The 16,790-nt window shown below is 37.8% G+C and overlaps 1 protein-coding gene across 1 annotated transcript in view; it reads right to left on the bottom strand.

Moving 5' to 3' along the window:
* Positions 1-15,741: 15,741 nt before the first annotated feature.
* The window catches only part of Grm5 (glutamate metabotropic receptor 5), a 492,924-nt gene continuing 491,875 nt past the window's right edge, over positions 15,742-16,790 (bottom strand). The window contains exon 10 of the mRNA XM_028774696.1: positions 15,742-16,630. Coding sequence (XP_028630529.1) covers positions 15,742-16,630 — 889 coding nt within the window. The remainder of the gene's footprint in view (positions 16,631-16,790) is intronic.

Here is a 16,790-nt window from a genome sequence, read left to right as displayed (position 1 = left end):
ACCATTTGGACCTGGGTGTCATGTTGACCTTGGCCTGCTAATTGCTGTGTTCTGTCTCTCCAGATTCGTATCTATTTACAGTTTTTGGGCCACCTGTCAGCATAGTAAGTGGCATAGAGGCTACAGAAAGGGTAAATTGGATATGAATGTCACTGGGATTGCTCTGCCATTAGAAGAAGCTAATGTAATTATATACTAAGTGAACAGAGAATTCAGATCAAAGGATGTGGTGGAATAGAAAACCCCTGGAACAGAGCTGGAAATTGTGTGCTAATTCTTGAGCTTTTATTTGGAATAAAGGTGTTAGATTGGTTCTATGTGTAGCTACCAGTGCATGGCACATGCTCAATCCTTCTTTTTTCTACCAGCCCTGGCTCTTTCATGAACTACTGTGTCATTAGGCAAGTTAATAAAAATCCCTGAAACTTCATCTTTAATGAAAAGAGAGCTAAATGAAATAAATACAGTTTAGAAAGTATATTGTCAAGCACAATGCTAGGTGTTCAATAACAATTTATATACAGCAAACACCTTACCTTAATTTATATGTATTTATTTTCTGGTTTAATGTACTATTTTAATAGTTTTTGTTCCTGGAAGCTGAAGACATTATGCACCTTTGATAGGTGACCTGCTTTAATTTTAATGCTGTACAAATTTCACTGATTATACCAATTGGGCATACAAAGATAAACAATGGATGTATAACTTTGGTTATTGTAAGCTGGGATAACTTTAACATTTGTTACTGGGTAGTCGCCTTAGGCTGATGCATGGAGCACATCATTAGAGGGCTGGCTGCCCACTCCGTGTTGTTTCTCATAAAGAAAACCGTCATTGTTTTAGGTCACTGGGTAGGCAGTTTAGAAGAAAGAGAATGTTGATAAGCTCCCAAGACTACGGCAACTTTCAAATGCTTTCTCAGCTTGGAGAAGCTCTTAGCCAGGTGCTTCCCATTGTTACAAATCTCTGCTCATTGCTAGTTAGTTACTTAACCTTGCTCTTGAATTTGTAACAGTTCCACCATTAATACCTTTCAAGTAAGCATTTTGGATGAGCAGTTTCCTGCTGGAATTTACTTCCTTTTCCTACTCTCTTGAGCCGGAAGCCCATTGTCCATTGCCTATTGGACATACTTAACTGAGCAATATGTTCAACAGCCTTAAACTGTGTACAATATCTAAGATAAAAACCATTCCAAAGCTGCTTTCCTAACTACAGCAGTAGTCTTCAGTGCACCGATGCTACTCTCTAATCTGTACCAGACACCTGGGTGATATGATAGACCACTCTATCTTACTCAGTGTTTGGATACACTCTCTAATTTATACCGATTCTTTCTTTCAGGGCACCTCCTGGATGTACTTCTTCACCATCTGTATAGTTGTCTCTCTCATTATTTCTTAAGCAGATCACCATCTGCCCTGGTCTAGCTGCCTCTTCTTCTTTTCACCATTTCACTTTATCTGAACAAAACTTTAGAAAACAAAAATTTGCTTGTTGTTATCTATTCTATAATGGCTCCTAATACCTGTAAAGTCTAGTTATTGTGTAGAGTGAAAAATTATAGATACTGGGTATATAGAATCCTTTTTAGACATATAAAATATTCTTTAGGCTTTCTTTATAAGGACATGAAAAATTTTCTGAGAAACTGAGCCATGAAGCAAGTTAGGAATGTGGAAAGACCAGTCACCATTACTGGAACTGGCCTATCTGAAAGAGAAAGGAAAGAATGCAAGTGAACTAGGTGGAACGAAGCTGAGAACCAAGCTGGGAACCAAGCTGGGAACCAAGCTGGGAACCAAGCTGGGAACCAAGCTGGGAACCGCAGTGTCAGGGCAGGACCACATTCTTGAGAAAGATAAGCATACAGACAGTTTTCACCTGACCCTGACTCACTTAGGTTGGGTTCCTTTGGAATGTTCCACTATTTTTATGTTATGCCACCCTAACAACCCCTCATCCCCCTCCCCATTCCTTGGTTTGTGGTTTTTCCCCTTAAAAACCCCTCTCAAACTGGCTGTCGGGGTCAATTCAGCTCCTGCGTGGGCATACGAATTGACCGGCAGCTAGCTGTCACGCCCTAATAAACCTGACTTTCTGAGACTTGAGTGAGGGTCTCCCCTCTGCGGAGGTCTTCAACTGTTGAACAACTAATATATTGACATTTGCTTTTGGTTTTAATGTTCCCCCCTTTTTTTGATATTTTATTTATTTACATTTCAAATGTCTTCCCTCTTCCCCATTACCCCTCCCCATTAATCCCGTATCCCATTCCTTCTCCTCCCTTTTTGTCTTTATACTGTTTAAATTACATGCAAGTATTAAGGTCCGTTCTAGATTGAGGAACTAGCAATACAATAGATGCAAATAGTCAAGGAACAAGCAAGACAATAAACCCAGATAGTCAAAGAACACGCAGGACAATAAACAGAGTCCTATGATCACTCCTGTGATCATTATTTCTAAGGGCTGATCAGGATGAGCCTACTTCCCTGTCATAGCCCAAAGTCATTATCATGACTGAAGCCTACTTCTTTGTTCTAGCTTAAGATTTAGATTTCTGCCTATAATTACTTCTTTGTTCTAGCCTAAGATTTAGATTCCTGCCTGAAATTTCTTCTTTGTTCCAGATTAATGTCAGATTCCTGCCTGCAGTTCATTTCCTTGTCATTGGCCAATGTCAGATTCCTGCCAGGCAGCCCCAAAAGCTCTCCATATCTCCCCTTTTAATGGTACAAACCAACTGAGCCTGTCTTAGGTCATTCTGACAAGAAAGCCTTCCTGACCCATTGTGGAATATATATTATCATACACAATACAGTTATGTCTTAGGTTGGTAAGGCTCTGTGCAAAATCTTACCTCTCCTTGGCTTGCCAGCCTGTTAAATTAATAACTCTGTCTTTATAATGACAATCATTGTAAATTTTAGAAGTAACACTACTCAAATGATATGATGCTTGAGATGGCTCCTAGTTCTTGAACCCTGAACCTCCATCAGATAATTTAAATAGGTTATAGAGCATCAATCCGTTGTTCCAGACACCTATATAAATCCTTTTGAATACTCAATACATTAATAACATTTTTTTTGTTAGGTGGTTAACAAAAATAGTTGTCTTAACTCCTTATGTCAATACTATTGTAGAAGCATTGATGCTAGCAATTAATGAAATTAAAGCTGTTATACCAGCACTAATCAAGCCCACTACCCTCTTGCTTCTGCTTAAAGCCTATTTCACTTCTTCCAGCACTTTCAAGATTTTTTTCTGATAATTGAGGTTTTCTAATACTCAGGGCAGTAAGACAAAAGCTGGTTGATAGACTCCCGTAACAGATATGCCAGGTTTCAACACACTAACACAATTAGAAATTATACAATCAATGCAACTTACAATAAATACTGTAGAAGAGACAAAACCAATTTTAGCTTGACAATTAAAAGAGCCTTAAAACATGCACTAACCCTTGTTTGAAATCTAGATCCGGTCACAACATTATCCCTTGCTGTCCTAACATCATAGCGAGCTATAGCTAACTTCTAAATATGTGTCTGAAAATGTCCAGATCCAGCCTTCCAAACGTAGGCTGTTATTTCCAATACTGGATTGATTTCTAGACCAGTACATGAATGACTCCTAATAGCTGGTCACCTTTAAGAAAAATAAAGAGATATTATAATTTCTCTTTTTGATTCTCTGTCCCACAAGGTCTAAAAACTTGAGGCAAGGCAGCTTGTTCCATCTAGGATGTAAGCAAACAAAGTTGAGTCAGAAACATATGTCTAAAACAGCTTCCCAGTCACCCTTGTCAGGGCATTCAGCAAGCTCACAGGTCAGCAGCATTCTTTGTCTCAGCAACAGCATGTGTATCTAGTTTTATGTGAAAATCCTTAATCCACTTGGAGGTGAACTTTGTACAAGGAGATAAGTATGGATCTATTTGCATTCTTCTACATGCTGACCTCCAGTTGAACTGGCACCATTTGTTGAAAATGCTGTCTGTTTTCCACTGGTTGGTTTTAGCTCCTTTGTCAAAGATCAAGTGACCATAGGTGTGGGGACTCATTTCTTTTATTCTATCCCATTGATTTTCCTGCCTGTCTCTGTACCAATATCATGCAGTTTTTAATCATTATTGCTCTGTAGTACAGCTTGAAGTCAAGGATGGTGATTCCCTCATAAGTTCTTTTATTGTTGAGAATAAGTTTCGCTATCCTGGATTTTTTATTATTCCAAATAAATTTGAGAATTTCACTTTCTATCTCTGTAAACAATTGAGTGGGAATTGTGATGAGGATTGCATTAAATCTGTAGATTGCTCCCAGCAAGATAGATATTTTTACTATATTAATGTTGTCAATCCATGAGCACGGGAGATCTTTCCATCTTCTGAGATCTTCTTGATTTCTTTCTTCAGGGACTTGAAGTTCTTGTCATACAAATCGTTTACTTGCTTGGTTAGATTCACACCAAGGTATTTTATATTATTTGTGACTATTGTGAACGGTGTCATTTTCCTAATTTCTTTCTCAGCCTGTTTATTCTTTGAGTAGAGGAAGGCTACTGATTTGTTTGAACTGATTTTATATCCAGCCTCTTTGCTGAAGTTGTTTATCAGGTTTAGGAGTTCTCTGGTGGAAGTTTTGGGGTCACTTAGGTATACTAAAATATCATCTGCAAATAGTGATATTTTGACTCCTTCCTTTCCTATTTGTATTCCTTTGACCACCTTTTGTTGTCTCTGGCTCTAGCTAGGACTTCCAGTACTGTATTGAATAGGTAGGGAGAGAGTGGGCACCCTTAAATTTTACCTTCTTAGCTGTTTTCCCAATACTTCCTTGTATGATCCCCACAATTCTATCTTACCAATGTCCATGATGCTTATAGAGATGACTAAACTTCACTCTTGTGTCTTTAGGTACACTACATTTTCTGCCAAGAATATCTCAAGTAATCCTTTAAGTCCTGATTCCATAATCTCCTTCTCTAGGAAACATCTCTAGACAACCCAACATCTGATTTGGATGTCTAATAGCACTGTTTTGATTTTTGTCCTTCATGTGATGTCATATCCAAGGCCTTACGTTTTCCAGGATGACATAGCTACTACTTTGTACTGATCTTTACCGATCAACACTAGAGGATGAATTCTTTCTGTAACATATCTATTTACTATCACAGTGAAACCATGGAATGAGACTTCAATCCAACTCTGGCCTATTCTGGAAGAGAGCACATTGCTCAACCTTCACATGTTTGGCATATTAGAATGAGAATGATTGATAGATCTTTGAAATATAAGAAAATTTGGAATGCCAACTATGCCTTGGCTTTGGAGGGAGAAAGGTCCACAGTGTTTTGTAATGGGGAATTACTTGCTCATTAGTAAGAGGGGGTTCTTAAGTGCCAGAGCCCAATGTATAGAAAAAAAACAAAAGAAAGATAAAGTAGTAAAACTGGCTTCAGATTGGGCTGTTGAGCCAGTAAGAAGATTGAAGTGTTTGGACTTGCTTTGTTTTTTGGAGACAGGATTTTGATACAGTCCTCAAGCTAACCTCTTACTCCTGGGTTCCACTGTTACAGTCTGCATTGTTCCTGGAGGGGAGACAGTCTCCTTAGCCTCCTGGGTAGCTGAGTCAGCCAGTGTGACCCACCACCCCTGGATAGGATTAATGTACATATTATTTAGGATTTTCTCATTACCAAACAATAGTTGCCTTTTCCACTGGCAAGATTTTTTTTTCTCTATACATATAAAATTTAAAACTTATAATGCCATTACAAAGTTCAGTGGTTTTAGAAATAAGATGGGGATCATATTGAAAAATAGGTTTCAATGTTTAGTGAGTGAATTTAATTTGTAATGATATATAATTTCTCAAGACCTCTTCATAGTTGTAAATCTCATGAGATTTACCCCAAAGTAACATTTTGTTGTTTTTGTTTTTTGATTTTGTCTTTTTTTTCTCTCAGCTCCAGGATCTAAAATCCACACATCTATTTTAGTGGTAATGTCAAATTTACATTAGTTTGGTCCTTCCTCAAAGATTTATTCCAATGGAAGCCCCTCACAATTTATTTAAAACAATAAAACCTGGTCAAAAACCCTTGCAATCACCCTCAAAGTCCACAAAAACAGTACTTTTATTACTTTCTTTCATGGACTGAACCCTAGAACTTAGAAAAGCCTGACAAATATCAGGCATCCATTAACAGTTTGCTGTCCAAATAAGTTATATGTAAAGGCAATTTACCATTTCATTCACCAAAATGCTTTAATTTTTTTAATTATAGATTATACTTGGAAGAATATGAAAGGCTATAAATCCCATTTAAGTTTATTTCACATTTAGATAAAGTGTAATTTAATGACAGGTTGAGATGTCACTACATGTGATGGCAGAACAAAGTGCTTTCATGCTATTGGCAGACAATTATTTAGAGTTTAAAAATCAAACTGCTTATTTTGTAATGTTAATGGTTTACGTATAGATTAAATCAGACATGTTGTTAACATGCTGAAAAGTGTTCAAGAGCAATTATCTCCTATCACTGTTTAGCAGACTGGATAAGGCATCCTGAGCTCATGCCTCGTATTCCTATCAGGAGTGCACTCTACTCTCTCAGAGAGTTTTGAGCTTCATAGCCTTAGAAATAAAATTCTTATTACTTATTCACAGTAAAAAAGAAGCGGAAGCAACCTAAATACATACGAATGAAAAAACACCGTTTATATTATAAAATGAAAATTTTGCATTGCCATTATTATTATTATTATAGAATACATATTGCTAAAAAAAAAATCAAACATTGTGACATCCTTATCCCTTCCGGGTCCTTCAATGTTTGCTCCAACTCTTCCACAAGATTCCCAAGCTTGATCCACTGTTTGGCTGTTGGACTCTGCGTGTGTTAGTGTCAGCTGCTGGATGCAGTCTCTCAGAGATAGCTATGCTAGGCTCCTGTCTGCAAGCATAACAGAGTATCATTATTGAGTATCATTAATTATGAGTCATGGATTGGTTCTTGCTCATGGGATGGATCTCAAGTTGGGCCAGTCATGGTTCAGCCATCTCCTCAGTCTCTGTCATGTCGTTCTCTCTGCACTTCTTGTAGGTAGAATACATTTTGGATCAAAGGTTTTGTGTGTGGGTTGGTGTCCTTATCCCTTCACTGGGAGTTCTAACTCATTACAGGAGGTGGCCACTTATCTCCCATATCTCTCACGGCTAGGAATCTGAGCTAGATTCACCCTCATAACACCAATAGTCAACTGCTCTGGACCCTTCTGGTCCCCCAGAACCTGAACCATGAATCAAAGAGCATACATTAGCTGAACCTAGCTCCCCCAACACCCTGTTCATACGCAGCAGATGGGCAGCTTGGTCTTCAGGTAGGAGGAATTCCTCCAACAACTGGAGCCAGGGCTGTGCTTAAAGCTGTTGCTTGCTTGAAGATCCCGTTCCCTTAGTTGGACTGCCTTGTCAGGCCTCAGTGGGAGAGGAGGTGCCTAGTTCTGGAATGACTTGATGTGCCAGGGTGGGTTGGTACTCAGGGGAGACCTCCTCCTTCTCAGAAGATAAGGGGAAGAAGAAACAGGAGAGGAGCTGTGTAAAGTGGGGACTGGGAGCTGAGGGGTTCTGAAATTGGGGTATAAAGTGAATAAATAAATAAATTGAAAAAGGAGGTACTCTTACCATAGTGACAATACATTTGGGAGATATTGTGAGTGAAATAAGATAGACACAGGAGAACAAATATTGCATGACTATTCTTACTCGAAGTATCTAAAAGAGTATCAGAGAAGTAGACTATGGAAAAGAGATTGCCATGAAAAAGACAGAGAAAATGAAGATTTAGTATTGGGTGGGTATAAAGGTGTAGTTTTTGAGATGAGTCACTCTGTTAGCAAAACTCTACTGAACCACTGAAAATTTTCAGAAAGTCATTGCATGTTAAATGTTCTTACAACAGTGACTGATAGAAGAGACACAAAAATGGATGTTTCCGCTGCCCTAATAGGATAAAGTCCTTTGCATAATTTGAAATTGTTGGAAACATTGATGAAGTAAAACAGCTATTTCATTATAGAAAAGAACAAAGAAATTGTATAGAAGAGAATTTTCCTGAGTGGAGGAATGTAAACGGAGATCTGAACATCCTGATGTCACTTTGCCTGTTCTGACTGGGGAGCTGTCAGAGGAGATGTATAGTTTCCATGTAAGCACTTCATAACTGCCACTGTTAACCAGTTCACTAAATTATCCACAGAAGCTCTAGTAAAAATTAAAAGATGGTAACTTTTGCAACATTCTGTGGACTTTCTTGTGTCAATGATGTGCAGTTTCATGTGCTTGAATACTTTCTTTGCTTTTATCTATTTGGTCTGCTCAGAAAAATCCTTTGAAATTTTACTCTTTAGAATTTTTTTTCTGGGCAGTGGGCAGTGTAATGAAATATTGTCCTTACCAATTTGTGTCTATGTGTTCCTCTTTCAGTTTTATTTAAATTAAGATTATTCATTTTTTCTCATTATTGAAAATAGGCATTTTTTCCTCATGTAATATATTCTAATTGTAGCTTTGCCTCCCTCTACTCCTCCCAGTTCCCAAAATCCCTCTCATGGGGGTCCAATCCTCTATGTCTCTCATTAGAAAACAAATTGGCTTCTAAAGAAATAGAATAGAGTAGAAGAGAACAGAATAAAAAGTAATGAAACAAACAAAGAAACAAAAGAGCAAGAGACCAAGAAAAGATTTAAGAAACAGAGACCAACTTTTTTGCACGCAGGAAACCGTAAACACACTAAACTAGAAGCCGTAATAAGTAAGTTCAGGGCCAGGTATAGGCTAATGGAGCCTCTCTGCATGCTGCTTCAGTATCTGTGAGTTCATGTGTGCTTTGATCATGTTGACTTAGAAGGTCTTGCTTCCTTGCTGTGCTCCATCCCCTCTGGCTCTTACATCTTTTCTGCCTCCTCTTTTTCAGGGTTTCTTGAACCCTAAGGGGAGAGATTTTTGTGGAAGTATCCTATTTAGGACTGAGTATTCCTAGTCTTTCATTCTCTGTATAATGTTCTACTGTGGGTCTCTATATTTGTTCCCATATGTTGTAGGAGGAAGCTTCTCTGATGATGCCAGAACAAGGCACTGATCTATGTTTGTAGCAGAATGTTATTAGGAGTCATTTATTGCTTTATTAAAAACATTTTTTGAATTGTTATATTTGGTTTTATCCTAGGACACTGGGCTATCTAGTCTCAGGTTCTTGCTCACCCAAGCATTGTCAGGTATGGGTTCCCATCTTGTTGAATGGTCCTTAAGACAAATCATATATCAGTAGGTTACTCCCACAAGCTTTGTGCCACCATTGCCTTAGCATATCTTGTAGGTAGGACAGCATTGTATATCAAAGCGTTTGTGGTTGGTTTGGTGTTTGTTTCTTCTTTAGTAGGTTGTCAAGTACCTTCCTGTACTAAAGCTTCATTTTTAAAAAGTGCATGCTGACATATCAACAATTGGTACATTCTGAGGTGAATACAATGAATTATTTGGAATTATTCTGCTTTTGAAGCCTTTAAAAGTGTAAAAATTTTATGGATTGTATATAGCTGTTCAATGGCTCAGATAAGTGTATTAAATTTTTATTTTTGTATACATAACTTTATATAATTTATAATATAACATGTATCACATTACTTGGGTACTCTAACATGTAAAGTTCACTTTTTAACATTAATTAGTAAGAATATAAGCTAAATCATATGAATATGCTTCCTATGTATGTACATGAAATAACTAGTTTGCTTAAAGTTGTCTATCATTCAAAAAGACATATGCTCTGATTAAAAACCAGGTCTGTGCCTTTGGCCAGGAGTGAAATTAAATTTAAAATATTTACCTAATGTGAAAGTTTGATTTTCCTGTACTGCTTCCATCTAGAAATGTAAGAATAACTGAAGAGAGTAATTTCAAATTTCTCCCATGTGGAGTTTATGGACAAACAATAATTAAAAGTGAAAAAAGAAAAAAAGAAAAATGTGATACTTGCTTCTGAATTTCGAACTATCTTGTTAGAAATAAAAACAAATATTAAGTTCATGTTGAAGGAAATAGCTTTGTTAATACATTTATATTTTCATACTTAACAATCCCTAGCTGCCTAAAAAGGTAAATGTTTTAAGAATATTTTTCCCCAAAGTTAATCATTCATACATAGTATAGGAAAAATGCCAGGCCAAATTAAATAGAAATCTATGAAAACAAAACAAAACAAAACAAAAAAACTTCTTTTTGCGACATTCAATATCAAACAACTAAATTGCCCTCAGAAGATAATTTAGAATTTCATAATAGCTCATTTAGTAGGTTTTCTTGATATATAGTTTAACGTTAAAAAACAACCTATTTTATTTCTACACAAAATTGAGCATCATAGATTTAAAATGTCTGTGGAATATTAACTGTATGCTAAATATATTGATACTAATTCCTCAAATAATAGCTTTTCTACTTCTATAGACCAGACACTCATCTATGTGCCAGGAGTGTGAGAAATGAAAGAAACATCACCGCTTCCCTCTTTGTTTTTGTTTTGTTTTAAAAGAATCCAAGTTGAAGAGGAATTAGACTATCTGTGATGTTTGGGTGATAAATCTGGCTTTGTGTTTCTTGTTCTCTGTGCTTCAGCTGGCCTTTAGTGACTTTCTGTGATTCTGCTGGAGCAAGTCTTCCTTAAATTTTAGAAAGTGAGTTTTTCTCTCATTCTTTCAGGTACCTCAGTGTTAGGCCAACTGTGTGAATGGCTTGCTGACTAGTAGAACACGATGAAGGCTAGAGTGTGACAATGTTAAAAAATGGCTACCTTGTTTAAGATTAATTATGATTTGTATAATAATGTAAGTGCATTTATTCATATCTTTCATATAGATTATGTCTGACCATAAATATCCAAGGATTGTTGAAGAGGAAGTAGACTATCTGTGATGTTCGGGTGATAAATCTGGTTTTGTGTTTCTTGATCTCTGTGCTTTAGCTGGGCTTTAGTGACTTTCTGTGATTCTGCTGGAGCAAGTCTCCCTTAAATTTTAGAAAGTGAGTTTTTCTCATGCAGAGGAATGTAGTTTTAAATCTACATTGTCTTTTGTAAATCAAATCAAATATAAGTTCTACTTTTACATTTTTACTAGCTAGTATTAAAAATGTGTTCAGGAATCAAAATTAAAATGTGATTTGACAGTGTTTTTCTTGGAAAGTTTTATATATAGATTCAAACAAACAGAATTACATACAAAAACATGTGTAGATGGTCCCACAAGTAAATATACCTAGAAATTTACACACACACACACACACACACACACACACATGCACACGTACAGGAATGTGCACGCGCACACACAAACATAACTTGTCAATTTTATATGTATAACATTAATGGCAACTAGACAGGTTAGTTAAAAGATACTCATGTAATTTGTATGCCTAGCTAAAGCAATCAGTGGTCCCTGTGTTCTAAAAGTAAATACTTATAAATTAAAAAGTATATATAGAGGTCTTTGGGAGGTACAGTATATATGCTTAGGTTGTGGTTGATTCATTTTAATTTATTATTCAGTGATCATAATTCAAATGTGTGTATGATTCATAACTTAAGGTAAAGTTATAACACGGCATTCTCAGGAAATACCACTAGGACAACATTTTAGGCATTTGAGGGGGAATAAGCTTGAAGTCACATCATAGTTTGTCTTTTAATGTCTTTCAAAAAGTAACTGGCTTCACAAACACCAACTATAACGTGATTTGGACAACTGAGAAGCAGGCAAGTATATTTTAAAATGCTAAAATGAAACACATTTATACAAGTACAAAGCGAAACAATGCTGATAAAAATGTTAAAATTTATGAAAAATCATTTGCAATTCACATCAAAATAATTTAACATTCTCTATTATTTTAATAGTACAAGCTGCAACAACAACAAAAAGAACAGATTGTGTACACAGTTTTAAAACCAAATCAGTTCTGAGTGCAGAAAAAATTAAGTACAAGCACTTGTAGCCCACACAAGTATTTTAGTATTGGCACCATCCCTCTAAACATCTATATTCTATATAGATTTCTAATTACAACATCACCAGCAGCTGCCATTGAATTCTAGAAAGACACACAATATACATAGTATATTTGTTCACATTGGGAAGATCAGTGAAATCCAGCCAACTGTTTTATACATGCCCCATTCTTCAATAGACATCAGAGATTCTCCCAGGCCTCGGACCCTCTTCAAAGCAAATTCTGAATTATCTTTATGCTTTCACTGATCTGTATGTTTTTCACAGTATAAAATCGTAAATGATAGCTATAGAGATTCTGACAGCTTGAGGGTTATTAATAAGCTGTTGCTAAATGTGAACTCATATAATAACTTTGAAGTCTCCAGACCATGTACATTTTGCTGGGAGACTAACACAGGAATTTTTTTCATTTTTTTCTTTTTTTTTTCTTAAAAAGAGTGTTTAATTTCCTGGTTTGGAAGTCACAGACTGCATCAGAGCCATTATACAATGCATTTACAGTCATAATCTGCTCCGAGTCTTTCTGATCACTTGCTGGTATATCAGTCGTTTCAAAAAAAACTATTACGTTCAAAGATTAGCACATTTGGAGATTTGCTTTGCCTTTCTCCTTTGTGTCTGTCAATTTTCTTATGAGTTTCCCCTCCAGATTCCCTTCCTGTTCCCTGTCTAGCCCCAGCCAAACACAGCCTCTTAGACTGACTCCACTCGTCAACAGGAAGCTGAGTGGACTTTTTAGTTGATAAACTTAATTAAATCTTTTCTTTCTTCCCAGGGACAAATTTTCCTTCTAGACCACATCACTGGTCTTTAACATTCTCATTCTTCCATTTAGTTTTGCATATTCCAACTGTTTATCACTGGGTACGAGGAACAGATTGTTATCAAGGAAACTCAATAAGAGTAGGTAGGTACCCAACTATATTGGGAAGTTCATATCCTAGCCCTAAAATAAATATTCAGTTCTCTTTATATTATAGTTATTACTTAGAACCTGGTATTAGAACTGGCAAAGAGAGAGTTAGCATCATTCCAAATTAAAAGATTTCTAAGATGTATTATTGGCATGTGCAATATACAATATAGTCAATGGGATGGCAAATGTTATGGTAACACACAGGAAAAATAATTTCACTTTCCTCTAATTGAATTTTATTACAGTTGACTACGATATCACAAGGGAATTATAGATGGGAATTGCATTAAACTTGAATTTCTAGTGCAACTCTCCATAAGGTGGTAATTTTTTTTGACAAAAACATTATGGAAATCATAGAGAAAGGATTTGTTTATGAAAACTATCAAAGGAATAAAACGCACACAAAAAGAAAATGGAAAACCAAGGTCAATAAAATAAAATTTACTATTCTGAAAGCAGAGGATATACAGAAAGATATTATCATCTAAGAAATCAGACACTAACCCCAGGAGAATGCCACTTTTTTGGTGGATTCCAAGGGATATTGGCATTTCAGAATATTTACTTGGGTTTTCAGATAGAGGCAGGCATTTTCTTTTAATGAAGTTACAAAAGTTATCTTAATTACTTTTCTCTTTCAATAATCTCATGACTATTTGGGATCATATTGCTACAATGTTATTTTACTATTTGATTCACTTTAAGATAATGTGTTTGTGAGTTATTGTTAACTTTTAGTGTGTTAATGTGGAAGATTTGATTTAAAATTTCAAATAAGGACAGGAATCAGAAAAGCAATGTCAATAGTTATTACAGTCTTAAACATTGAAAACTGGGAAATGACAGATTAGGCCAATGAATAAACTTTACTGTTTCAATTTGTTTTTAAATCAGATGGTAAACAAACAAAGACCAAAAAAAAAAACCCCTCCAAATCCAATAACAACAATAAAAAACAAACCCAAAGCAACCAAAGGAAGAAAGAGAGAGAGAGAAAGAGAGAGAGAGAGAGAGAGAGAGAGAGAGAGAGAGAGAGAATATGATATGATATCAAGGATATTGAAATAAGAATTTTAAAGTTCTATTTAAATTTCTCTCTGCCAAAAATATACTTCTGTCTCATGGGAAATCTTTCTCATAAGGCTTTCTTTAGTATAAGGCTGGGCCAACTGAACTTTAAATTTATAGAATACCTCCTCCTTTTATTACTATCTTTATTTAAAAATCAAAACCATTTGGTACCTGAGGATAGCTGCAATGTGACTAATAAAAAGATGACCATAGATTCAGGTCTTGGGTTACAGTTTCTACCCATATAAGCCCACCAAAATCCTGTATGTTCTTATTGTAACTCTAAAACTCCTTTCTGCAGTATTTAAAAAGTGACAGTATGAAGTGCACAAAACCACGCTAATAGCTATTTTAAAAAGTAAAGGATTAGTAATTGCTTTGTTTTCTTTTGGAATGGCTGAGAAAGACTGTGGTTGATATTAAGGTTCCTCTGTTTTAATATTCTGTATTGCTTTGAAAAAAATCTACATTTGTCATAGTTCATAGCTGCCCCATGTAAGCAGCCAAGAAAAGATAAAATCACTACTTATGGGCATAGCAAAACACTTACTATGCTGACTTTCCTGTATTGAGATTCTGTTACTCATATTAATGTCCACATCAGTCCCTCCAATTGTAATATCTTCATCAGGTCTATGGACCACTCATCTAGAGGTGGGACTGGGGTCAAAACAGTTACCAACAACAGAGGATCTCTTTGTGTATTAGGTTCTCAAATAAAGAAACAAGGAAGCTCATTTCATATCTTACTATTTCAGCTGGCTAGACTAACGGAAGGGTATCTGTAAGGAGTGCCTGTGTATCATGAAAGAGAGCCAGGCCATAGCTCACAAATTATTATTACAAAGAGAATTTCCAGCTACACAATGCACCCCAGTGAGGGAATTAAAAAACAGTGTTCCAGAAAATATTTTTTTTTTTGCTACTCCAGTATTGATTGGCAACATGGTGAAATAGTCCAGAAATCTTGCACTGGTTTTCTTGGTTAATGGAATCCAGGATGCAGGCTTTTGGAAAAGTATCTCACAGCCTGTTTGGAAAGTCTCTGCTAGAAACTCTCTGTACATTAACACAACACTCACTACCCGTTTGTGTTACTCAGGACACTCACAAGCTCAGTAAATACTGGGCCCTAGTTACTATTAGCTTCTCAAGGTCTACTACATGGATGGACCAGGAAAGGAAGAAAAAAAAAAACCCAGAAAGGTTGACTTTTTGGTCCCAGATACTTTGAGTTAGTTAGAAAATGTACATTCAATGTTTGGTGAATCAAAGACTCTTCTGGGAAAATGAAGTAAACAAACAAGACTGTCCACAGTTGCTTATTAACTCAACTTTTCACTGTTCAGGATGTTACTTCACACTGTTTCTGCCTCGGAGCAAAGCGCTTGGTATTGTAACTGCTTAACCCACTCTTGGTCAACACTCCAAAAATAGAAGCCCATGTTTTCTAAGGCCACTAGAAGATAATCTGCCAGAAGATGTGTAGTTGATGTCGTCATCGGCTGTCATGAAATAGCACTATTGATCTCATGTTTCTACCGTATGTGCCCTTGGCATTTTTCACCTCAGGTTCTCTGTTGGGGTGACTATGGGTGTCGCTGCGCCCATTTGTGAACACTGAGGTCTGCTGCTTCAGGCCTATCTCAGGGAAGTTTCCAGTGGCTCACAATGATGAAGAACTCTGCGTGTAATCTCTGATGATGAGAGTGTCGTATTTGGGAGAGGATGGGATGCAGAGGGCCGATTCGGAGACTGGAGAGTTTGGGGTGGTGCTGCCCGAGTCCACCGAGTCCCTGAAGGGCGACGGTGGAGTGAGGGCCACCAGCTCCTCCAGATCCGGTTTTCCTGGGGCGGCTTCAGCTCCTGAGGGCGTCTCCTGGGCAGGTGATGCCCCTGTTGCCGGCTGAGCTCCTCCTGTCACCTCGATGGCCGGCAGCGGCTGGATCTCTGCGAAGGTCGTCATGGTCGTGGGCAGCTGGATCTCTTTGGGGATCAGGTAGGAGGAGCAGATAGGGGTACCAGGGGTCCCCGGAGCAGCCGCAGTGGACAACATCATGGAGTTGAGCTCGGTGATGTTGGCGGTGAAGCGCGTCACCACGCTGCTGATCTGCTCCATGAGCGAGCCCTGGGATGAGCTGCTGCGTGCAGCGGTCTCCGAATGAAGCGACGGCGCGTCGTCGTCTGTGCGGCCCGCTGAGCCAGCGAGGTGGCTCAGAGTGCTGATGGGAGATGGCGAACGCGGCCTGGCAGCCGCGGGGAAGCGCTCCTCCGCCTCTGTCGCTTCATAAAGAGCTTTGGGGCCGGTGTCGGGTGGCTCTGGGCCACCTGTTGCTGTGCATCCTGTGCTACCAGCACCAGTTGCACCGGGGCCGGAGCCACTACCTGCCCCTGCACCTGGCCCGCGGCTCTCTGTGCTCTTGGGAAAGGGTTTGATGACCGCTGTCTGGTTGGGGTTCTCCTTCTTGTTGATGTGGACAGAAAGTCGCTGCCACAGGTGTTGCCCCCGGGTGCTCTTCTCATTCTGGGCCCAAGTCACGGATTTTCCATTGGAGCTGTAGAGAGAAAAGAGGAGAGAGGTGACTCAGCATGTGCCTTAGCAGCCTTCAATGTAGCTTCCCCAATGGTGGGAGATGATGGGGACTTGAGCTGGAAGGTCATTCTGTAATCCTAGAAGGATTTACCCACCAGGACAGGTGGATCTTTTTTTTTTTT

The sequence above is a fragment of the Grammomys surdaster genome, unplaced genomic scaffold (genome assembly GCF_004785775.1).
Source record: "Grammomys surdaster isolate TR1022 unplaced genomic scaffold, NIH_TR_1.0 242, whole genome shotgun sequence".
Classification (NCBI taxonomy): domain Eukaryota; kingdom Metazoa; phylum Chordata; class Mammalia; order Rodentia; family Muridae; genus Grammomys; species Grammomys surdaster.
Note: the sequence above shows the minus strand (reverse complement) of the source record. Positions and strands in the feature narration are given on the sequence as shown.